General features: G+C 44.6%; 2 protein-coding genes across 3 annotated transcripts in view; one reads left to right on the top strand and one right to left on the bottom strand.

Annotated features, from left to right (window-relative positions):
• LOC143340696 (uncharacterized) overlaps positions 1-26363 on the bottom strand; it is a 215054-nt gene that overhangs the window by 124107 nt on the left and 64584 nt on the right. The window lies entirely within an intron of this gene.
• LOC143352120 (uncharacterized) lies at positions 10052-25672 on the top strand. Of its 2 annotated transcripts, none has more exons than XM_076784394.1 (2): positions 10052-11352; positions 24041-25672. In XM_076784394.1, the coding sequence occupies exons 1-2, from the start codon at positions 10425-10427 to the stop codon at positions 24526-24528; spliced, it is 1416 nt and encodes a 471-aa protein (XP_076640509.1). In that variant the 5' UTR covers positions 10052-10424; the 3' UTR covers positions 24529-25672. The 2 variants fall into 2 exon arrangements, with proteins under 2 accessions (XP_076640509.1, XP_076640508.1); XM_076784393.1 differs by having other exon boundaries at positions 24038-25672.

Raw genomic sequence — 26363 nt, 5'->3', positions numbered from 1 at the left:
CTTTTTCCACCGTGGAAATTGGATAGAGATCGAAAAAAGGTTCGAATACATTCGATGAGCATGGGATATCAAGTTACGTACTATTTTGTCGAGTTTTGGAAGAAGGTGCTACATAAACATGGAAACAAACTATCTGTATTGATAATAGAAAGTAGTTTGATTCGACTGGAGATCTTGATAAAAATTTCTAAGAGTCGAAGACAGGGGTTGAAGCGTTCGCGTTGGTATCGACGGAACGGGAGCGGTCGGAAGTGAAACAATGGCGAAAGGGGGCAGAGCGAGGAAGAAAATCGGCCAGACAGGCTCCAGCGGAGAAACAAATTTTTGCTGCTCGCAAGTAGGTGCAAGGTACGCGTCGGATGCCGCTAAGCCCGGGAGCATTCAGTGGATCCAGGGTGTATATAGGCGGCGGCACTCGATGCTGCGCCGCTGGGAGCGTGCTAATGGCTACTGACACACAGTTTTGATGGATCGAGCACCGCTCTTCCTCCTCTGTACCGCCTCGCGGCTACAGAATATGCGAGTGTAGCGATACCACGCGAACCAAGAGAGGAAATGCCACGAACGAACAGGAAGACGGGAGGAAACGTTATTACGTTTTGCGGGAGTAAGATTTTTTTAGGCTTCCACCGGACTGCTACCTCAAGCCACACTCCCACGTATCCGATCCTCCACACGGAACACCCATATTTTCTACTTGCATCGTGCGTTCTAACAACTAATGTAAGATGAGAAATCTCTATTCTTCGCTGAAAGATCGTCTACGGAAGGTTTACAGATTTTAATAAGAGCGTCTAGGGGGATGAGGTACAAAAGTAATAAGAAGGCAGAGCAACGCGCTGAGAAAAAACGAGAGTTCGAGACCGCGATAGGTAGATACGCGAGGAAACGGATAGATACTAATTGGGCAAAGGAAAAGAAACGAGGAGTTGGATGGAGAAGAGGAGAAGGACACGGGTGCAGGAACGGCGGCAGACGCGACGGCGACACCAGCATCCACTCGCGTTGTTCGCCGTGACGCATCTGTCCCCAAGGATACACCCCTGATGCCGATGCCTACAGGACCAGACGTCCGCGCAGGACCGTCCAGAAATTCCCATTGACAACCTGTTCACCTCCGTTCGCTCGACGTGTTCTCCGCCACAAAGTATTCGACGCGACACCGATACCCAACCCGAGGACTTCCTGGGACCATCTGCAAACATTGTCTTCGAAAACGAGAAACTCCAAGTCTCTGCAATTTCAATTTTTATTCGAGAAAGTCTTATAACGTAACAAGTCCTCCAGGAAATTTAAATCCTTCCTTAATTTAGCCGCTAGATCGAGGAACCGTATATTTTGGAAAAAGTCGACTGCATGTTAAGATCCTAGAGGCGTGAAAAATTCAATTTCAATTTCAGGAATTAAAATAGAAGCTAGGGCAGTTGCTAAATCAGAAGCTAGTAAAGTTACTATGCTATTTTATTCTGTATTTTTTTGAAATATACTAGATTCCTTTGGCCTTGGAATGGTACAAAGGACTGCGAGTCGGTTGCATGTTTCGGGGGATTAAACGCGTGACTAGGAATACGAATCCTTGGGGACGTGGCAAGAGGTCGCACAAAGTGTAGGATCATGTAGGTACCTTCGGTTGGAACTCTCGAGAGAGTTCCCTCGTACCTGGTCCAACATGCCCACAGAACTGAAGAATTTCGGACAAGACTACAGCATTAAGAATCCATATTTCAAACGTGGAATCTGGCCTCCCCGAACGAGGAGGAAGCAACCTTTATCTCGAACCGAACGCAAAACATTGTCTTCTCGATTTCAGTTTGAAACAATTTTTTAAAGAATATATCGTCAAATTCAAGTTACTGTAACCTGAGGATTGCAACTTCGGAGAAGACAACCCTTGGGATCTATAATATAAAATACGTGACAAGAGTTATGTGCCCTCCGATATTAAAGATACTACTTTTAAGACGATGGCAACTTTGAAGTTTATTCGAAGAACGTCGAACGAGCCAAAAAAGCGACAGGGACGATGACTCTCGAAAATTACGAACTTAGAGGTCCAAAACCGGATCGTTGCCTTTCCGATGGTATGCGCGGTTTCTCATGCATCTTCAAGTGAGATTAATTAACATTCTAGATAACAATCTCGAAACGAAACCAAGGTCAGTTCGTCGATCGGGCTGCCCTTTCTCTCTCTTTTTGCGTACAACCAGGATACAAATATCGCTTTCTGCATACGTGACCGTATTCCGAAAACAACAAATACTCCCGACGATATCGCGAAACGATATCGAGCGATCGCCCACGCCGGTATCCAAATTTCTTCGAGATCAACAAACAACCGTCGATGCACGCGAATTTCGATAAATTCGATAATTATTCTTTGTGATCAACGTGCCAAGTTTAATCACGTTTCCTCGATAACAGGATATTAAACATAATTCGCATCAACGATTATTTCTATGGTTATCTGCAGACTAGTACAAAGGTGTAGACTGATAATTTCGGATCTCGAAAACCATTCGTATCAGATTTTTACCTAGGTCTTTTATCTACACTCGATGTACCTTCAACTTCTATTCAGGACCATAGCAATAATTAGCATACACAGAGAATTCCTCTATAAATAGCTCTAATTTTCTACTAAACTTTTTATGTACTTTCAGACCACCTAAAACTGTGAGTGCTTGGAATACTCTGTTTATCTGGTCGACTTCTATTCTGCATCAAACCTATCCTCCCACAGACATTTTTATCAGTATATACCTAAGCTAAACATTTGCTGTTAAGGTATTGGGAGTACCCGGTTCGAGTCGATGGAGCGTTCTCGTGTCGTGAAGTTGTATGGTCCCGAGCAATGGCGTATCGAGGATCAAGAAATCAGGTATCCCGGACGGGTAAAAGAGCAGGCTGACCGAAAATGTTCCCGCGGTCTGTTTTCTTGATTAATTTCTGTGGTCGTAGCGCTAGAACGAGGATCATTGGCATACACACGTACGAGGCATATGTAGATCGAGTTCAGGTATCCCGGCGTTATCTTGGACGCGGGTCTAGTCGTATCGGGTCGGCCGGATGCGTCCCGTATCGCGGCGATCCCGTTGCCGGCAACGTGGCTAGTTAGAAGAAAGGGATCTCGTGAAAGGGAAGAAGGGGCTGAATGACACGGTCACCGAAAATGACAGGTACACGGCTTCGAAGAGCCGTGGACGTGGGGCCGATATCGCAACCGCATCTGACACAAACCATGGTCGGCCAGCCCCGTCGTCTCGTCTCGTACCCGAGCTCTCTCTTACCTCTCTTCTCCGGCTCTCTCGTGTCTGCCTGCCAATATGCCTACCTGTCAACACACGCTGCATTCAATTAACTCGGGGACCAGCGCCACGCCTGTGTAATGACGCGGAAATCTAACTTTACCCACCCCCAACCACCACGTCGCGCGATCCTACGCGACAGATCAGCGGCGACGAACGACGACCTCTTCCCTCCTCCCGCCACCCCGTTTTGACAAGCCACGAGAGAAACCCTCGGTTATCCTGCCAACGACCATCTCGGAGCTTTCGACCCTCGCCCCTCCGCGGAAAGACATTTCGAGCTCTATGGGAAACGAAAAATGGTCACACAGTCCCTTAACTCTGTTAATATTCCTCCAAGACTATCGAGTAATCGGACTCCTTTAAGGGGCAATTTCATCCCTCTGTCTATGGAGTGACTGTTGTTATTAATTTGTTACACTTAACCCCTTGATGTACGAAAAATGTGTTGATTTTAATATATAAGTTGTTAACAAGTAAACGAGTAGAGGAAACTCCAGGAATACCAAGCGAAGGAATAGTAGATTCTTCTGTTGTTTGTTTAGTATTTCTACGATTCCTCGGAAGCATCGGCCAGTACCGCAGCTCGCTATCGGTACAAATTTCGAACAGGGGTGCAAACAAGAGAACCATAATCCTGCAATCTATGCGGCGAACGGTAGGAACACGGAATCAGCAGATCGGCGAAGATTACGAGAGAACGGAGATAGCCGTATCTATTATCCGCAAACACACCCGGGATCTCGGCGTTTACTATCGACCCGAGGAATTAAGAAAGCTTAGCAGGCGTAGATTAATTTAAAATCGGTCTTTATCGAAGGCACTGCGCACTTCTCGTTATCTTAACGCTGACCGATAATGCGATATTTCTTGGAGAAACCCGCGAACGCCTCGGCAGGTGGCTCGTTTCAACGAAAATTACGGTTCGAAAACAACACTCCCAATATTTCAATTTAAACTAAATTTAATGCTTCATTGATTGTATCGAAATAAATTTTTCTAACGCGTTAAATTGAGGTGGTGGAACTGGCTACGTATCCAAAGCTGGTGGTTCTAGCGTTAACGATACAGGGAGGAACTAATAAGGTGCTCGATATTATTATTAACAGACCCGAAATCGACGATCATCGTGTGTATTCGAGGCCTGTTCGCGAAGGAACGAAAATTACACCGCGGTACCAGCCACCCCTTGGTTCGACGCGTCCATTCATTAACACTTCATATCCCGTTGCGACGTGCTGGTAACGAGCCTGTCATAATTACCGCGCTAACTTTATTACTGCGGATACACGCTCTCCTTGCCCGGGCTATGATACTCGTGCGTCATAGGGCAAATCGAGCGCGTACCCCTTCGCTGGGAAACACACCAACCCTCCGATGTTGAATTTATAAATCTTATCGAACGCTTCGAGTCGTTATTCCAAACAACGTATATTTACTTTCGTCCCTGTAAATTAATATTCCACTTCCTTTTTTATACGATCTTGGTGTAACGAAAATATTCAAGTGGACCGTAATGTGCGACTCGAGAAATTTTTCAACAGAACAACATCGAACGAATGTTCCTTCGAGCTCGATGATTACGAATATTCGCGTAAACGAAACGCTATAGACGTTTAGGTACGCGAGTTCAACGGAACCATTACTTCTAGGAATCATTGGAAGCAAGAAAAGCGCAAAGAACGCAGCAACACGCGAGCGTGCGAGTCTATTTCTTTAAACTTAAAACACCCGAAGCAATTTCTGCCAATGGTACGGCTCGGTTTGCTTAAAAAAGACTACTTAGGCGCAATCGTCCATCTCGAAAAAGGCAATTTACGATCCCGAACCGTTCGAATCGCTGTACAGCAGCACGAACGAAGAAATTCTAATCCGATTGAAATCGTGCGAGTCGAACATTGGCTACCGTTTGCACGCACCCTTCCACCTACGATGGCTAATTACATTTATTCAATATTTACGATGATACGATCAACATGTAGACCGAGCCAGCCCCGTGAGTCAGGTTGAATGAAACGGCATATCGAGCATTGCTAAGTCATTCCCTGACGATCGAACAGTTTCGTTGCCTCTAACGATTCACGCTGCTCCTTTTCTCGCCCCTGTGACACCATTTTATTACGCGTTTCCCCCGAAATACCAAACGACCGACGAAAAAAGAATACGTCGGCAACTTCAAAATTCAAAGCTAAATTTTTACACGATCGAGATTTTTCGTTTACCAACCCCCCTTCAAACTCTTCGAATCTTAGAGTAAATATTGTCAATCATTGTATACGTTCGAACGTGTTCGTAACTTGCAGGGAAAATGTCTGAATTAAATTTTCCACTTACCCTATGGGGAAACAGAAGGAGATGGGAAACGCGTGCATTTGCGACGAGATCTCCGTCGTATTCGTAAATATATTCGATTACGGTGGCGTCGGTGTTCGTCGAGCGGTAAGAGCCCGCACAGTTAGAGCAGCAATCGAGCAACTCTCATGCTGAATGATCGATGACTCCATTGTGCAGGGTTTCCCATGTCCCTGGTACGATTTCGTACGAGCCGCGTACAAAAAGCAGGGCGCCATTTCGAAAATGGGCGGAATTATGGAAAAATTCGGGGTGGAAGATCGATCGGCTCGTCCGCGCTGAGATTTCGTTCGCGTGCAATCCGATACCCGTTGAATTTAGATCTTTAGATTCGATGACAGTTGCAATGACACTGTTCGAGAAAAACATCTGGACGATGTTCGCGCGAGGATATCCAGTTCAAAACACCGGATGAATTTTCTTCGCCGATCTACCAAGAATTGACTCTCAGGAATCTTTCCGATTTTTATCGACTACGCTTTATCGTTGATTAAAAACAAATTCGACGATACGTTGGAACTTTTCGAGAACGATAAGACTCTCTGCGCGATAAGGCTTCGAGTTCTCAAGTCATCGATAGGTTTTTCTATTTTCTCGTTTAATTTCTGAAGTTTGCACAGAGCTGGTGAGATATTTTGCAGCTTCGACGCTTCGTTGACGATCAATTGACACGGGTCGCCAGAGAGGGAGAGAAGAGAGGCAGAAATCCGTGGTCCACTTTCAAGAGACACGTCGAGGACGATAAATAGGAGCTAAACAACGGTTACTTTCGTTGGCAATTCGGGCGGAGCAGGTTTGACGCGGGAAGAAGCGTGAGGTCTCTGTTCCTCGAGGGAACACCTCCAGCTTCTTCGTAAAAATTCCGCCCATCGATGCCTTTCCTCTCTTTATTTCACGCGGTGCCTCGACTCCTACGTTTTCCTCGCAGAATAGAGACGACCTTTCGCTGGCAGCACGCTATCTATCCTTTATAAAGACGAACGTTTCGCCGAGAATCGTCCGTTCTCCCGGTGAATAGACAGCTGTCTGTCCGTCAGCAACCACCCGCTGGATTGTTGTGACTGGATGCTTGATTGACAAGAACCAGACACTAAGGGCGACGCTTAAAACGCGACACTCTCGGTTGACCTACCGTAATTATTGTCGTTCGTTCTTTAAATGAAACGTCTTGGTGGCCGATTGACGCGTCGAGCTCGAAAGATTCTCAACTGAAGTCAACTGCCGTGCTCCCATCGCCAATCATACGGAATTTATCGAACAAATATTGTCTCTGATATGCACAACTGGCGAAATATTTTCTTAATAACGTTTCTATTTTTCTTGAAAATGCTCCACAGTTTCGTCGAAGAAATATCTACAAGGAGTATCTTCTGCGAGTAAAGATAGGCCCTTAAAACGAGGACGGTTGCGTCGGGCGCAAAACGAACGAGAAAAGGTTGTTTTTATCTCGGTTAAAGATGCCCGTCCAGCGTGCTCGTCTCTCCGTGAAAATTAAACAAGTAGCGGATGACGTTTTGCAGAATCCATCTTCGGCCCGGAGGGGAGGGATTCGACGTTAACGGAGGATCGATTCGGATCTCCTACGGATCTTGTCTCTGGTCGGCGAAGTGGCGTTGGCTCTTTGGCCCGAGATTACAGTTTCGAGAGTCGGTCGCTCGATTGTCGCTCGATGAGCCGTGTGATTCCCCGTCCAAACACTCAGGGAGTGACTTTTTAATGGAATTTTTCCGGGATCAGAGGAGCAAATTCGAGTTTAGCCGAGTCTAATGTCGGGATAAATATCAGCGCTCGGCTTTCTTTGCCCGTGCCACCCTCCGTGGTACACGCGTAAACTTTGCTCCGGGCTAATCCTCTTAAACAATTACAAAACCAGTCGATCGGTCTGGTACCTATCTTGTCGTGGCGCCACGCTGGGTTTTGACGTGGGATGAGGCACCTGCATTGTCATGCTAAGCCGCGCGGTCGCCTTGCTGCAGTTCCCTTTTATCTGCGACCAACAACATCTCGTCGTCTTACTCCCAGAAGTGTCCCGTCCTTGTCCAAGAAGTGGACCTGGACTCCGACTTGTGCTACTCCTCGGTCGCCTAACTTCTCGCCGTGAGAATTCCCTCTATCACCGATGCACGCTCGAATCCCTCAATACGATCGTTCCTGTCGAATTTACGACAAAGACGATACAGACGACACATACTGAGAATATACTCCTATCCAGAGGATAAATTCCAGTACATTTTAAGCCATTAGTACGAATACGAACGAGCAAAGTTTAGATTCGTAGTGTCTGGTAATAGGGGACGATGATCTATCCAGAACCAGGGGACAGCAAAGTCATAAAAAGTATTTACCAAAAGATATAATAATACCAGTCACTAGGTGCAACAATCAACTGATTTTTTTAGCTACGCGCGACTAGAACATGGCGAAACTTGATCATTGTTTACTCTACCCCTATCATTGCTTATGCAAAATAACGATCCCATAGTGTTTCACACTTCAAAGATATCGCTACATCAGTTAAAAATACCAAATAGGTAACCTCTTATGAGTGTATAAAAAATGGAGAAACTGAAAAATGAATCGCAGTCTTTCAAAGCCAGAACACCGTAAGATCTGAATCTCGTTCGTGACACGATTCGAAAGAATATCGCGTTGCAAACGATATCGACGCCAATTGACAACTTTATCAATGGCTCGAGGAGACGGTCGACCGATTAACGAACATCGACGAATTAAATCAGCGAAAAGGACGGATGTAGGCCGACGAGCATAAAGTATGTACGAGGGCGTTCAGGTGAATAAGATCGGCCGACAGTGGGAATCAGAACTATGAGACGTCAGGGAAGTTCGATCAAGATGAAGATTTCCTGATCTGATGCCCGGGACAGAACGGATGTCGCGGGTGGCCGCAGGTGGCGCCCTCGATATAAGCTCTTCTGACTGAACCGCTGATACGGGACCGCTCTCCTAAAACTTTCACGGCGGAATGTGTCATCCTGTCACTGAACCCACATGGGGTACGAGACGTCCCATGGGCCCGTCACGCGTCCTTCAACCGAACTCCTCTCTGCCGGTTCCCCGAGATCCAGCCCTCGAAGATGATCGTTACTCCGGTGCCCCGCCATTACGTAATATTAAAAAATTTCCGAGTTGCAACCGAGAATCGATCCAACGTCACAGCGTTCGCGTAAACAACGAATTCAGCGTTGGGATTAACCCAATTGCTAGATCGATCATGATCTAGATGAATTTTGCTTGAATAGTCTTTCAATTTTGAAGAATAGTAGCGTCGAAAAGTGATCTAAGTCGACGAAAAGACTGTCTAAATAGTTAGGAGACTCAACAATGACGTATAGCAAATACGAGGCGATTAACACATAATTTAACTGTTGAAAACTATACAAGTCGAGTTTAATTTCACGCTACGCCTGTAGCCTGATCGTCCGCTAATTACGCTAGGCAACGGAAGTCTGATTACCTTCGATCAAGATTTTATTAGCTACTCAGTTGCAAATCCAGGATCGAGCAGATCCAGTTGCGAGGAGATCTAAAGCGTTATCGAGCCGATATCCGGCTTCGTCGGTCCATGGCGGATTACGGAGTCGCGTTTCTAATCCTGTCACAATCGGAGCAGGTCCGGCAAGATTCCGGACTTGGCACGGACCACGCGACAAACTTTCACGGCGTAAATTTTGCGGGCCGTAATTAACCCATCAGCCGTCAGAGCTTAATGAAAGCGCAGGACGTCGGTGTCCGGAGACAGGTGGGACACGCGTGTACACGAAGAGAGAGAGAGAGGGAGAGAGTGAGAAAACCGACCGGTCGCGAGTAAAAAAGGAGTCGGAGAAAAGAGCGCTGGCAGGCGAGCGGAGAACGACGCGTACCCACGGCGGAGAAACGGAGGCGAGGCTCAGGGTATCCAGGAAGGTGGGTACCGAGATATAATACTCGACTACCTACCCGCTACGATAAGTGTCAACTGCAGCGTGCCAGATAAAAAAGAAGGAACGAAAAATAAAATTTAGCCCCGGTGATCCATCATGAGGCTACGGGCGCCGGACGCGCAGGCCCGGTCAGGATTGGCTGACTCCGCCCAGGAACGTTCACGTGACCAATATCGAGAACACGCCCAGTTCGAGGAAGGCAGCACCTTCTCCGGCTAGGCGTACGTAGAGCATTGCTTTTGCCACAAAGCTCAAGGGGCGAGAGAGACGTGAACCGGAGGAACAGAGACGAAAAGACCTGGACACACCAGACCCCTGCGGCTCGGTCTCACCTGCGTGCAGGCTTCGACCGTGCCGCCTTCTGCCAGTCCACCTAGCCAGTCCACTCCAGCGACCCTCGTCGACCGGATCGACGACTACGCGTCCGCTCTTTCTATTATTTTCGCGAATAACGGTCCGTTCCCGCGTCCACTGCCGCTTCGCGGAGGTGCCTCGGGATCGCTGGCGCCCGCGTCCGCAGTACTTACTCGTCCCACCAGGATCCATCGATCGCGAACGCCGGTGATGCATTCCTCATCCAGAGTGACGTAGTTCGATCCGTACACCGTGGAGCAACTGGCTAGATAAGTGTGTCGGTCTGTGATATCGTGCGTTGCTTGTCCCGAATCGGCTGTTGGGATCGTCGAGTGCGAGGGTCGATCGGTGGCGGGTCACCGCGATGTAAATCGCGTCCACGTACGCGTCCCTCCTCCTCTGTTCCCGGGAAAACGGTGGTGGTCAACAGCAGCAGGTGGTCAATTGATGTATTCGTCTCACCGCTACGAGGATGATGATGATGGACATGGGCATGTACGGAACCTACGGCAAGCCTGACTCGTACCCGAACTACGTGTGCACGGGCCAAGGGAATCATCATCATCATCATCATCAGCCCGTATCCGTCGGTGGGCACGTGCCGGTCCCGGCCTCACCGGAACTCGCTCCGGCTCATTACTTCCCTCAGACCGCCGTGTCGCCTTACTCGTCCTCCTCCTCGGAGAGCTTCCTAGCCGCAGAGTCCGCCGCGTCATCCGGCACGCCGCCCCAAGGATTCTACTCCCCGACGGCCGGCGTCCTGCACGAGGACGGATCCACCACCGCGATCATCTCCTCGGAGAACGGTCTGAGCTACACGAACCTGGACTACGCGTCCTCCTCGTCCTCCTCTTACTCCAGCCAGCCGCAACAGCAACAGCACGCGAACGGATCCCACGGCACGATCGATCCTCACCAGAGTTACCATGTCCAGCAGTCGACGTACAGGGACGACCATCACCACCATCCGATGGTACCCGGCGGACACTCGAGAACGGATCACGAGCAGCAGTTGCATCATCAGTCTTCTAGTCATCACCTCCACCATCACCACCATCACCACGAGCCCGACTATCAGATCCCGGTCGCCGGGACCACCAACTATCTCCATCAGCTACCACCCGCGGAAGATTCCTCCCTCCACTATCACTCTCAGATCCGACAGAACGACTATTCGACCCACGCCACTGGTCACTATAAAGAGGAGAACGCCGATCCGTCGGCCTACCACGTGCTACAGCAACCCGGACACCCCCAGCATCCCCATCAGCACGGCCACGGGCACCACCATCAACAACATCCCCACGGCCATCATCCTCCCCAGCAGCAGCAACAGCAACAGCTACACGTACCCACTTACAAGTGGATGCAGGTGAAGAGGAACGTGCCCAAGCCCGTCGGTACGTAGACGATGATTTATACGGAGTTCCGGGGGCCAGGGAAATTAATATTCCGTGAGCGCGATCCGGTAGCCGGTCGTTCAGTTCTGTTTATCCTTTGGCTATTTTAGACCGTACGGGCGCGCCTGTCCACTCTCTCGATCGCTATCTACCTGGGAATTAATGGTCGATCGGGACACGTCGAAAAGAGATCCCTTTGTACTCGCGTCGACGAGTCAATCTCGCCCCTTTCTCATCCGTGCTTCCTCCGAAGCTGTCTGCCTTCTCAATTCGACATAGGTATTTAAATAATAAAATATCGATGTACTGTCGTTGGGTAGTCGGGAAAAACCTGTTTCCTTACGATCACCGTGAGTGGAATCGATAGGAAAACGCGACCTTCTTTTTTCCATAAATTTCTGGAGTCGATTGCTGGTGGTCAACGGGGAGTTCTTGGAAGCACAATTTGTAACGTTTAAGTCGCGACACGACCCAATTGTGGCTCGTTGAGGACACTTTACGCGAGCTCGTCCATAGAGCACGGGCCCCAATCGAACTTCAGTGGTTTTCGCTTGGGTGGTGAATTCAATTAAGATTGACGGACAACTGAAATGTGACGTACTTGTTGGCCGACGACCTGGTGCCTTTGAAACGCACACCATACGTAACGAGATTAATAAAACGTGACGCGTAATTCCGGTTCGTCGGAGTCATTAATTCTGCACGTGCTTTTCGATCGCGACCCGCGACGGTCTCCGATTAATCCTTTGTTACGCGTTGCTTTGTGTTTTATTTATCGTTATCGATCTGCTCGTCGTAGATAGGTCCCGGTTATTTGTAAACATTTTATCCGGAATCCATACCTTTGACTCCCAGCGATCAAACGATCGGAATTGGCGAACGTTCGCGATCGGGAGAGGGATCGATAAGGGGTCATTATCGAGGCGTTTGGACGCTTCGGATATTTCGCGTACAACGATAACAAAAATTCTTGAAAATCGTAAGGAAAATGGAGAAATGGTAGCAAGGAATAAGTAAATGCTGGGATCGAGTAATGTCCAGGTACGAAAAAGGCACGACAACCGTTAAACCGAGTACGAATCATTATATACGAGATTCGATACACTCGATGATAAGAGGCTTTTCCTGAGATACGACGAAAATTTATCGGTATTTATACTGTCATCCCCCCCACCCATTCAAGAGTTGTTTAGCTCCTATTTACGCCTATACGACAATCGTAAACGCGACTGATAAGATTATGCACACGAAACCAGTGTAGAGGAAGATACTAGAGGTTTTACGAGAACATCGTACTGGGACGACCATAAATCAACCGCTTGCAAACTGCTCGTCGCCTATCTTTTGCCTACAAACGACTTGATTACCGTAGTAGGATAGACATACTCGAGACGTTTCAATTCCGACCATCGAGTGAAGCTTTCGATCAAATCTTGATGGAAGAAAAATTTTATAAAAGAATGAAGTTACAATTGTGGATACATACATAAACCTGATCTTGTCAAAATTGTCTGGGAAAATAAACCTCTAATTACTTTGAGTACATCTGTACTATAAAAATATGAAATACAAAGTCTTCTGTTCGTCAATTTAATTAGAAACACCACTTTTATCGTTGGATGTGAAAACTATGTTAAAACTCAAGACATATTATCAGCATAAAATATCAAGAGACTTTCTATTCCATATCAGATTGCAAGAATAGCAGACAAACAAGTTATTATAAAACTAATTAGTAGAAACGTCCAACGTTTCATTAACTTGTCAATGATTCGCAAATTTATTTAAAGTCTCGGTCTAAAAAACCTAAGATATTTTCTAATTACGTATCTCTGTATTATAAAAATATACAAGCAATACTTGAAACTTTTATTAGAAAAATATCGCGTAAAAGTAACCTCAGAATTTTTTAACAAAAAGTCTATACTACGAAAACGTCGATTTCAGATTGTTTACAAATACGAAGATCAACTCGCGGAAAAGTATTATTGCGTACAAACACGATTTATCGCTTACGTTGGATTTAACGATAGTTACGGAGATATTGGTAAGCCCTGATAAGATTCGCGCTTAGGAACGAAATACTTGCACTCGAATTATCAGATTATTTCGGGAGACGCGAGACGATAAGCGATAGCACGTCTCTAGGTTTTAATTAAAAAGCGATACACTTTTGCTGAATTTTTGAAAATATTTTATCATTGGAAGCCCATTTGTCTGAAAACAAAAAACGAATAAGATAATGATTTATACCGAATGCGTGGTATTAGCATTGGATACCGAAGTGATAGCACGTCTGTAATTTGCACAAACGCATCTAATTATAAACGTCGAAGCGTAACACATTTCATCCGGTGGAGAACATAAGTCCAGTTGTAAATTCTTAATAAAAAAACTGTATGAATAAATAAAACACCCTCGTTATCGCGTTTAAATCACTAATATTCCGGCGATTTAGATGCGATTTCCGCGCCCAATCGAGTCGCTCGTCGAGACGTAAAAACATTTTTCGCGCGAATATTTAACGGCACATAATAATCCTGGCAATTTAACGATCATTTACATAAAACGAGAATCTGGAACGCCGATAGCTTAACGTTGCACCGGTAGAATTTTAATGATTAATCAATATCGAATGAATTCGATATGTTAATCGAACGCGGATCAACAGGTATGTTTTATAGATTTATTTTACATGCGCCGGGGAACATAATCGAACTAAAAACAACAGGTTCCATGAAAGTTATTATTTATTGTCTCGTACGATCGACGATAACACGCATAACTAGTGTATTGCCCATGGTCACGATACGCGTAAATAATTGTGTAACGTTTAAAACAATCGCTTGTTCGCTCGTAATTAGGAAAACAGCTAAACTCGGTGGTAACGAGATTTTAAATGTGTCATTTCTGATTCTCTATTCGCGAGACATGCACGTCGAAGTTCTAATTAATCGTTCGATCGGATCGTCGTGGGATCGTTAGGGACGCAATGCGAGATACGAAAGGAAAGTATCGTATCGCGAATCGTTGGAAAAGCGGGAAGACAGGCGAGGTTCCCCTAACTCGGTGCTAATTTGCTTAACAGCTACGGGGCTCGAGGCAATCGCCGGGTTCCGAGAGTGACTGTAAAGCCTAGCCGTTGAATGGAGCTTGTCAGGATTACCAGCGTTTCACTTAATAGCTCATTATAATCAAATTAATAATACCAGTCGAGAAGTAACAGAGGGTGACGCTTATTACGCCAGAACATGCGAACGAAAGTGTACCGCCTCCAGACCTAACCTCTTTACCATCTTGCTGGCGACTTTCCATCTGTGTTTTTTATTCGCGTGCAGAAACGGAATGCGCCCGGGATACTCATCGCCAACGCAAATAGCTGTAATTCGCGTTACGATTTTTCGAATTGTCGATGTATCGAAACTGCTCGAGAGGCTCTTGTCGCGCAATAAGATTCCCTCGAACCGATTTGAAGTTGAATATAATGTATTCGAAATTGATCAACTATTAAGGGGCATGACAGATCGTTCCTCGAGACGGAAAAAACCAGAATCATATTTGCTCTTAGCCTGAAGAATCAACTAAATCTGAAGCAAAAACGAGCGATTTGTATATTGATCGGCATTTTAATCGCCAGAGAACGTTACATGTTCGTAGATATGGCCGTAAAAGATAATCGAAAGGAGAATTTCAATGTATGGCAACTTTACAAATTTATTTCTCGTGTCCGCGTCGTAGAAATCAGCCGCGGGGGTTGATACAATCGAAATAACAAGATGGGCGGAGCAGAGAGGTGGGGAGATTTCGGTAGATTTCGGTTGGTGAAGTTTTTTGGTTGGCCAGGATCTCACAATAGGTCTGCTTTTTCCCTCCGTGGCTCCATAATGTGTTCCAGGGGGTCCAGAATAGAGGGTCTCTATGGGGACGCCCGACGCGGACCACCCTTCACGGGGTCAGGGAAACTGGGAGAAAAAGGGAAGGGATGAGGGGCGAGGGAAGGAAACGGAGGAGAGACGAGCGTCGCGGCGCTGTCAGCCCTCCCGATTTATCATACGAGACTCGATTTCTTCTCTCTATAATCAATAGCGAGATTGGCGATACAGCGGAGGAGAAAAAAGGGCGGAACAAACAAGCGACCCTTCGTACGAAGCAATTCGTAATTCCACGCATTCACGACGCCCCGATGGAAAAGGAGAAGCGTAATTCTCTCGACTCGCGACGTATGCATATTTTGTTTATACCAGTATCGATGAATCGTTATATTCATCCCTGCGTTTGATACTGTTTGAACTTACCGGCACGTTTAGCGTAAATTAAGTATCACGCGAAGGCGTACGAGCCCAGTTACGGGGAAGTTATGCCCGTCGACCTCGCGGCCGTGTTTGTGCCATTTCACCAGTTTTACGGCATATTTCACGTTACTTATGAATAGAACAAGCAACCGCCTCGATTGCACGCTTTTCGTTCGTCCACGAGCGTCGGTCGTTTCGCGTTCGATCGCGTACACCCGCTTGGCTCTTGCTTTACGACGTTGCGGCACGTATCGCAGCCAACCTCCAACTTGGCTTTGTCAATCGCACGGATTTTTTATAAAAAAAATCACCCAGAATTACAGCCCGAGTGCTGTGCATTGCGACGCAAATTTCGGGGAGGCTCAAGATGGAGTTCGAGCTCGTCTCTGGGCGTTTCAACGTTTGATATGCACCCCTAATGAGGGTGGGAACTTGATAATACGGTCCTAATTGATATCAAGTATTCGCAATAATTAGTGACGAGAATATTATTGAAAAATAAAAAGCAGCCTTGCTGGATTGTCTGTATTGTCTTGATATTAGAGGTCAATACCGATTAGTACTCTGAACATTCTGTCAAATAGGAATCGAAGCGATCGAAACAGATGATAGAACAGTGGAATGTAATACAAAATTGATTGCAAAAATATCGAATCATTTTTATCTGCGAATCACTATTTGATACTATAAGATACAGCACGATAAATTATAGACGATTCATGTAACTCAAACAGTAAAAAGTTATTAATTGTGCTTGATGTCCATACTAATTAGCGCCTACTATCGTCGCTGCTATTACTCCTGATGAATTGTAAATGCAATTAAACGGGTATTAAACACGGTGTAATTGATGATTACCGACAATAGTCTCGTTTCTTAGATCGGTTTAGAGAACATCGATTCTAAATGCGAATGTATCAGGGACAGAAAGAAAAGTGAAACGTCGGGGACGATCGCTTCGAGTTATGACCAAAAATTTCCCTTTCGGAGAGCAGGCGTCTGGCGATCGAGTATTGGAAAAACAATTACCCGTAGGCCCGCAGACCTCGTACGGAGTTATGCTCGAGGATTAAAAAAAACAGCCTGTAAGAATCGCGCGAGTAAGAGAAAGAAAGGCGAGGCGAAGCAAGAAGCGAAGTGAAAATGAGCGTGAGGTAAAGAGGTTGGTCGAGGAGGGAAAATAAAGAGAAGGAAGAAGAAGAAGACGATGAAGAGAGTAGGTAGGTCGTTTTGCGAGCGTAGGTAGAGCGTGGAGCGACTGACCAGGCGGACGAAGCCAAGCAAGCAAGCCAAGCAGGCAGCGTGTTGCGGCGCAGCTAGGGCCGTCGGCGGACGCGTGAGTGAGTGGCCGATATCTCGCGAGGGGATCAGAGGATCGTTCGCGTGTTTCCACCCGGGCTGCCACCCGCCGAACCTGGCAACCCCGGATCCCGCAACTCCCGCAACAACCCTGCCGCCTGCCTAAGTAACTGACTCTCCCTTGCTACGGCCCTACCTCGAGCCCCCGACCGACCGACCTGCACCCACCGCGCACCCCTTCGCAGCCACCGGTCTGACAATCACCAACCCTGTCCACGTGTCTCGCTCACGGTGATTTTCATTTCCGCGGGCACTTCACCGACGATATATCGCACCCCGAGAGGCACACGGCCCCGACGAAAAAACTTCGCGCCTACCAGCCGCTGATACGCGTCGTCACCCAACCAGTACCTGGACGCCTGGCGTCTCCGACTACGAAACAGCTGAACTTGAAAAGGAGAACGCGTACATGCGCTTTTCTTTTATTCCCGATACGTAACTCTAGACCAGGGAAGAGGTAATAACTAGACTGAGGATGTTTGTGCATATGTTTCTGGGGAATAAATAAAAGAGTGAAACCTGAATAGAAGCTTGGTTTTGTGAAAAGAAAACGATACGTGTATATATTCAGCCCCTTCGAGAGTACAGAAATTGGTCAAGCGTATCTGAATTGGCCTTGAAAGAAATTAACGTCCATGCATCGTACGTGTCACGAAATATCTAATAATGTTCGGTTGTTTGTTGCGCGAGATTTCTCACTCGGCTGAAATTGATTCGCGTACGAGTAAACAGGTCGCGCAGGTGAACGTAGCCCGAGCAAATACGACAGATCGAGCGAGGCCAATAAAAATGAATTTCTTAATATGCCAAATCGACTGGCCTCGAGGCCATAAATAAAGTTGACTGCACGCAATCGTTCGGCACGTAGATCACAGCGAGAAATTCAAATTTCGACCTTAGCAAAAGTCAAATACGACCACACCGAGAGCCAAATATAAGGGAAAATTAATTTCTTTGGCGATACTTTCGTGGTGATTCGCATCGCCGAAAATATATATTTACTCCCAAGTTTGTGCAGCTCGAACGAAGTACATTCTATAAGAAAAAGTTGTTGGGCAAATTCACGAGGAGAAAGGTCGTGGAAGTTATCGACAAAGCAAATGCAAATCGTGCTACGCCTAATTTTCAGCGGGAAACGCTTGTAGTGCTGCTAGGACACGCACGCTGTCGTTTACGTATCGCAAACACGGCCAATGTGAATCTCCAGTGTACTTCGAGATAAACAGTATTCCTTTTTTAAATGCAATTTCTGCATTTTTAGTTATAGTATCAACTATGCTCTGACGAGAATAAAGAGGGAAGAGTTATGCCTTTGAAGAGCTCTACTACAGGTCAGAAGCGATCCAACGTCCACCCTGTATATTAAAACAAAATGGAGGTGGCTCGATCAAAATCAAATAAAAAATTTTACAGACAAGGTTACGATACTATTTATATAGGAATGCAAAATCGAGGACGCTAGAAACTAAACTCTGCGATTAACATATTTTTTCAGTTAATAAATATGTTTCTACAAAAAAGATTTGTTCTTGAAGCGTATATAAATATGCAAACATTGCGAAAAACTGTCATCGATAATGTTTCGAGCAAAAAATTCATAAAAATAATAAAAATGTTTTCGTTTCACAATACACGTGTGTTTAATACACGTACGGTCTAAGATCGGAACAGTGTCCGTCTCTCGCAGAATGAGGTAAATTCGAAAGAAAATCTTATTAAGGATGTTTCAGGCCGCGTAATAAGTTTGTGAATTTATTGGTTTTAATCGTCGACCGTTCCATAGATTCTCACGCCTACCGTGGACGATAACGATATCGTAAAACATCGTTTCTTTTTCGTTGAAAAGCGATCCGTGATTCTAGGAATTCGCGATATAGCCGTCCCCTGGGTGCGCAGTCCTCGCGCTTGCGGATTTAATACCGAGCTCGCGAAAGCCTGTCGCGAAACCTGGCTCGTTCGTTTGCGGACTAACAAGGCGTCCGTTGAACGGTAATACGGAATATCGGGAGTCTTAACGAGCCTCGTAAAACCGTTATTGTTACTTGAACGGCATCAATAGCGCTATCGTGTTTTACTGTTACGCGCGTTCTTTGTAATAAAGTTCCTTCCCCGTTCGTTGACGCTCTTCGGGACGCTCGCGGAAACGCTCGCCCGTTGGTTAGCGAGCAATAAATTCCGTTTGCAACTAACAAACTCGAGTCGAACCTGTTTTCCATTCCGAATGGACATCGACGTTCCTATATTTAGGACCGTTCGAATATTTTATCAAGTTCGTTATCAAGATACTACGATAATAAGTTCGTTTCTATAAGTCTTTGTTTACAACTGTATTCCATGAACCAAGTTGAAATAGGATTCGAGTATTTTTTAAATTGTCTCGCGGATTTGACTTAGAAATTTTTATTCGTTAACGTAGATTGCACTCTGACGATCCTTGATTAGAATGTTCGATCCATTAATTCCTCACCCTCTGGTTGTAATCGCTTACCGATACGTTATCGCGTTTGTCGGGCAATCAGATGTTATTTACGTAAACAGCTGTATTTCGAGGATCGTATACTTTGGTTTTTGTCTCCTATGCAATCTACATTTACGAGTCAAATATTTATCCAAAGAAAGGAGGTACATCGGTTGGCGTTATAGCGTGTAATCGGATGTGGAAATCAGATAGGTTCAAATACAGCTGGATCCTGACGGGCTCACGGTTTTTTCTTCCTAAATGTCCTGACGGGGTGACCGTATAAAACTCGATATCGAAATGAGTGTTTCGGGGTAGTGGATTAGAATTTTGGCTAGGAACGAGAACGACGATGTTCGCGAAACGAGCGAAATTTTCGAGAACGAAGTAAATCTGAGGAGAGATCACGGTGCCCCGATCGAGAAGCATCTTTCCGGTAACATAATACCGAAGGACCTTGTGGTTGCTCGCGCACACAATCATCCCCCGCCCCCCTCCCTGCTCCTTACGTCATCTGCACCGTGCCCCCTGGCTTTTAGCCTTTGAATAATATTTGAATTGCGTAATGCTCCTCTAAAAGGGGGTCGTTACCGCATAAGGGGCAGATGATCCCGTGCGATCAACGGATTAGTTTCTTTCGAGCGTGCGATTTTATCGAGGAAATTAAGGAAGCTGCCAACGAGCGGTTAGCAAATCAAGTAGAATACAAAATTATGGCAGAAGATGGGAACAAATGAAATTATGGTTCCTTGGGGACTTAACGTGGCCTCCCAGGCGTAACTCCAAGGTAATGCAAATGGGGCAATTGTTTCTCTCTAACTATTTATAAATAAATTCTAAATTCAATGTCGATTAATTCTGACTACGCCCTTGGCAATATTGCGATACTCGGAGCGCATGAAATTAGACGTCTACTGTAAAATTTAGTGCTCCACGTAAATTAGATATAAATAATGGTAATATAATCAAAAACGAAAATCTACGTAATTATCGTAAAAGTTTGCGATTAATAAAATTACGCGAACCATAGGTTGATATACGGTTCTATTACAGAACACAGATGTCTTTCCGAAGAATCCAGATGGCGAATAAAATTTAATTAACCCCAAAGGGGTCGAAATCGTTTATAATCCCGCGCAAGATATTACTCGCAACGTTATTGTACGTCTAGATAGTACTTACTATATTTTTTCAACGAACGAATAAATTCGAATTCTTCGTTTAATAAGCACGTCCTGACGAGAACCGGATCGAGAGCAGGAACTGTAACTCACAGCCAGACTAGCCTTAATGTTTTCATACGCCTCGATCTCGATTCGTCTTTCCTCTTCTGTGTCCAACCCTCCTCCGATTCGATCTCTCTTTTTCCTTTTATTTTCAGTGAGATTCTCGATCGTCGGCGCAGCGCAAAAGGGATATACAAGACAGAATCCACTGTACGTTCACGTAGTGGAATTCAACCACGATGTTCGCGACTAAAAATGCAAAATGAAAGCACTCGCTATCTCTGTTACTGCATCCTTTTCGCGCTAAAAATTTTCTATGCTTTCCTTGTACTGGTGTATTTATCACATAATTGTTCAAGTACGAAACCTGTGATTAATACATCGCGGTGCCCCATTTATCAGAATTAAATGACAAATTATCCTCGTACGATGCATTCAGTAAATTATTAAAAATAAATGAGACGAAAAGAGCTCAAAAAAGGAATCCATAAATTCCGTTTTCTACCCACTTGGTAAAACCGAGAAAATCGTGTCTACAAATTCGTTATTTATTTTCCATAAATATTCCCAAGCCTGTGCTCGAGCGGAACTGGCGTAGGAGCAGGGTTCCCTTTCGGAACGAGGTGTAAAAATTGGAAATTGTTCGCGCGATACAATTTGACGTACGCGAGCGTAATCTACGAGCCTTTTCCCTCTCTCGTCAATTTCCTACGCCCCTCTCCCTTCATCGTTTCAGTCGTTTTCACTCGCAGGCACCGCGTAAAATAATAATATTAAGCCAGGTGAGATTTAATCGGGGGCCTTTGAACGAAGCCGGACTGGCATGCATGCTTCGAAATCGCGGCTTGGTGTTACCTGTGTGTTAACTCGCGCGCGCACACACCCACAATCTACCGTTGCACGCGCACGTGTGCGAGAATCACATTCATGTTTGACGGCGAGCTTAAGTGTACTTGGTAATGTGGGATACGATAGTTTGCTCTTTCGAACGAATTATAAAAACACAAATCGAATTTTAATACAATCTTTACGGAGCCTATTCCTAAAAAAAAGATGGTTTAAAAATACGCATAAATTCATAGACTAAGCTCCGATGTCGTCTTGGATAAATTAATCGTAAGTTTTACACAAAGTTCACGAGGTGTTCCGATCGGAGCAGCGAATAAAGCGCATGTAGATCCACCCCTTGAAAAATAATTAACATTGTCAAAGAGCCCCTTCGCGTTATCGCGGTCTTTAATCCATCGTAATCTGTCCATTCCTTTATTCTGTCACCTCTCACCCTTTTCCTCGACGCGTCGTCCTGTTCTCATTTGCCTCCAGGACGAATAATTTCCGACCCCAATACACGCGTAAGATACGACTTTCGAAAACGTGTATTATTTTCGTACAATTATTTCATTACGAGCACAGTTTACGAATCGACAATTGAGAAAATATCTAGAAATGTATCGAAGAATTGGAAGATGTAATCTCGCCTTAAACGCCGACTAAATATATTGTTTTCCAAGTTTTACAGAAACTGGAAATACTGGTCCGAGGAAACAGAAAATTGCACCGAACGATCGCGGCGTTTTGCATCTGTTGCGATGCTAAATAATTTTAATGGATGTTATTAACGTCTGTCGCGAGGGAAATTCTAATTACCGCGGAGCCCCGGTAGCGATTAATCGAAAGTGATTTGTTCATTCCGCTCTAGTAAATGTTTCTACGATCGGCCGACGCTCGAGATCTGTGTTTTCAGGAATGAAATCGGATGTACGAGCTGATTGCATCGCGAATCAAGAGTACACGGACGTGTATCGCATGAGTTTTATCGATTATGTACGCGATGACAAGACAGTGTACAAGTCAAGCGACTTCTGGCTTCTAATTTACTGTACACAGCCTTCTCTACGCTAAAAGAAAACTGCTGAAACGTTATAACTATTATTAATTCGGAGTGATCGATATTGTACAGTGTCCCAGGAAGATATTTCAAATAAAATTTCATTCGCGAATAAATCTTTGCTCAAGTAACGCCCAATACTGCCTTGACTAATCGAGGTAAAGCAATCTATATTCTCTTTTTGAGGCAAAGTCGTTCCCTAAAATAAAAACGCAACGGCCAAAGTCCAAAGGAAAGTTCCAACGAGGCTAATGATTCCCGACTACGCTGGGCTAGGGAGATCCATAGAAAATCAACGGGAACGCGTTCTGTTCTCCCGTTAAGGTGCTAAATTGATGAATGAGTCGTGAAAACGGGAAACATTTCATCGTATCGCGCCGGCCTTGGCTAATAGAACTTGTCCAACTTGATTATTCGGGCTCGAAGATGCGTGAGGTTAATGGCGAAGGGCCAAGTTGTGAACGCGTTGTTTAAGTGACTGATGTGTTCGTTTAATTCAAACCCTTGAGATTCTGATGTTCGTTGCACCGTTCGAGCAAAAATTAAAATGTAACAACATAATCTACGACGAACCGAGCACGCGAAACGATATGACAAACACCGGGTAAAAAAGATGTGGCTCTAAGGCGGTGCCTTGACAGTTTCGTCCGCCCTCTGCCATTAAGTAAATTGACTTCCACATACCGGCGGACTAAATAACAATCTAATTTCCATAATGCGTAAACGACGCCACCTTTTTTCATCGCGACGCATTGCTCTTGCTACCCTCGACCGCTGCATCGTCTTCTCGCGAAGCTCTACGACAACTAAGACGCGCAAACAAGCCCTGGTAAAGTTGGAAAATTCTAATTTCCAACGAGAACCTCGTCGTAAGCATGGCTAGATATTGTCTTACTCGATGACCAACGTGGTCGGTCGATAAATACGGACGAAGTAAAATGACGTAACGATCTATCCTTGACATTACGTTAACAGCTGATGCAATTTGATACAGATTTAGGGCTTAACCCTATCGGTCCACCTCAGTTGGAGAGGTTTGCTCCCGAGGACACTGACCAGCTGTGTTGAACAACAAACGGCTGTCCGTCGAAGGACTAGAGTTAAGCCTAATTCCGCGTATATTGCCTTTAACCTTTGCGATGGACACGTTGGGCACGCACATCGGGAATTAACGTCCATAAGGAAGCTAGGGCAGGAACGTAAGCCAAACGTGCATCCCTTTACGCGTCGCGAGTATTTCAAAACCTTAATTAAACAAACACCCCCTGGTGTTGATATTAAATACATCGCCACACGTATACTCGCGCTAAAATTGATTATATCCGAGTATTAATAATTTACTTAACATATGCTGAATACCACTTGCCGGATACCAAAGTATAAAACATCGCATAAATAATATCGACCGTAAACTTGTTGTTAAGACCATGAAAAAGACTAAGACTTACATTTTCTGTTGCAGCAGGAAAGACGAATCCAAATGTGGGCGAGTTCGGTGGCAGCACGATCAGGGGTACGGCCGTATCCACATACTCCAACTCCACGAACGGTCCTGTAAGCTGCCTTACCGGCGGTCCGTTGGTCGGCATTGCAGGTGGATTCAACAATACCGGTCGTACCAACTTCACGAACAAGCAGCTTACGGAACTCGAGAAGGAGTTTCACTTCAACAAGTACCTGACCAGGGCAAGGCGTATCGAAATAGCGTCGGCGCTGCAACTGAACGAAACGCAAGTGAAAATTTGGTTCCAGAACAGAAGAATGAAGCAGAAAAAAAGAATGAAGGAGGGTCTGATACCTGCTGAGAACGCAACCATAGCGCCGCTCGGTGGGGCCAGGAGTAGCAGTAATTCGCCGACCAGTTCTTCTAGCCACGAAGCCGGTGGTCTCGGTTTATCTAATTTCACCAGCGACAATAGTCGTGAATCCCCGCCCTCCTCCTCGAAAGATTGACGCGTTCTTTGCTGCAGCAATGAACGAATTTATGGTCTACGACTTAGCGACGATTGGTGAAAGTCGAAAGTGAATAACTTATTTCAAATTTCCCGCAAGTCGAATGGTAATTCGAGTCGATATACCTGCTGCAGCAACGATCGATAATCGCTATCCTGGACGGACGATCAATTATAACAAAATTAAAATGCTATACGTGAATCGTTCTTGTAATAATGTAATACACCGTTTCCCGATGATCTTGCAAATCAACTATCAAAATTAATCGAATATAGAATAGAGATTCAACGACATATATACCAACTGTACGAGCTATTTATTTTGTTTTTAATTTGTGTATGCCGCGAAGGCAATATCAATAGAATCGATCTGCGAGATTGATCGTTGAAATCATCCCGCAAGGTTACCATATACCTCAGTTTGTGTAAATGGTATAACAATATTTATATATGTAATTATAAATACCAATGATTAAATACAGTATATCCTGTAAAAAAAAAAAAACTGTGAAAATACTATTTTGGATGCTTACCAGTTGCATCTAGAAATTTATCTTCTTTTTGGCGAGGACAATTGTTGTTTAATGTTATCATTTTTACTCTGTTGTGTAAATAGTTTGTATCTTGTACCCCTGAAAAACGTAAACAAAAAATTTAGATACTTCAAAAACCGTAAGTCGCTTTGAACATTCTTTGTAAATTTTGTATTTTTAAAGATAAATAATTAGATATTAAAAGATTATTCTGAAACTCGTGTTACTGTAAAATATAACTAAACAATAAGGATGATCTTCATAACTGTGTCAACGCACGAATATATTATAGCCATATCATAATGATAGCATGATAACAGTAGTTGTGCTCCCAATTTGAATATCTTCTGTATGTATATGTATATAAAATCTAATGCAAGTCTTGCGTCAATGGCAGTGTACATCATTACACATTAATGAATTACGAAATTAAAAATGGACAAGTCATAGGACACGTTCCTTCTATAGCTAATCATACAAAGTGGAAATGCATGAACTGTACTGTATAATGAACTAGTCATTGAATGGCAAGATTAGTATTGATTCTATTTAACTTGACTTGACCACTCGAAAATTTACAAATTAATATAATCATATAATTGTATGGATTGTATTGATCCATAAAAAAATTCTGTACCTAAATAAATTCACATATGATAAATTGTGATTAATCTGTAGTGTTACGTAGAATTCTATAGAAAGAATAAAGTATTATTATATTACTGTATGATGAAAACTTATAAAATCTACTGAAACTGCTCAAAGTATTGCATTCAACCTATGCTTATATTACATCTGCTATAATTCCAGTGACAACTAAAGTCATGTAAATCTACAGCATATAGGAATAAAGCTGTATCTTGCAATTAAAAATGGGTCGAAACGTAATTTTTAGTTTCGCAAAACTCGAATTCAAAACTTTGCGAGATCTCGAAATCCTTGAAACACTCGAAACTCTAAATCTAAATACGTACTATCGATAAATTAAAAAACTCCCTATAAACGGTAAATTTACTTGTAGAATTCTATTTATATTATTAGAAATCTTGTTGCTATTATGCAGGAAAAATTATTAGTTCTTATAGTTTACGATTTGTGTAGGTTTATTTACAAAATTACACGTACGTCCAAGAAGTCTGATAATAAATTTGAAATTCAGGCCGACTAACTTCCTAAACAAATATCTCTATCACGATAAGTAACTATACTAAAGTCACTAGCACATAGTGTCACCAGACAGCGGACTGTCTGGTAACACTATCAATGCATGAAGTTGGCAACATTGTGCTTTCATAACAAAGCT

Source organism: Colletes latitarsis, chromosome 3 (genome assembly GCF_051014445.1).
Source record: "Colletes latitarsis isolate SP2378_abdomen chromosome 3, iyColLati1, whole genome shotgun sequence".
In the NCBI taxonomy this organism is placed as follows: Eukaryota; Metazoa; Arthropoda; class Insecta; order Hymenoptera; family Colletidae; genus Colletes; species Colletes latitarsis.
This window is presented reverse-complemented; position numbering and strand designations above follow the sequence as displayed.

Excerpts from the sequence above, each read along its gene's own strand:
- LOC143352120 (XM_076784393.1), top strand. The coding sequence starts at position 10,425 with ATGATGATGATGGACATGGGCATGTACGGAACCTACGGCAAGCCTGAC. Across the intron at positions 11,353-24,037 it reads GAACGTGCCCAAGCCCGTCG|CAGGAAAGACGAATCCAAAT; the intron begins GTACGTAGACGA and ends TTTCTGTTGCAG.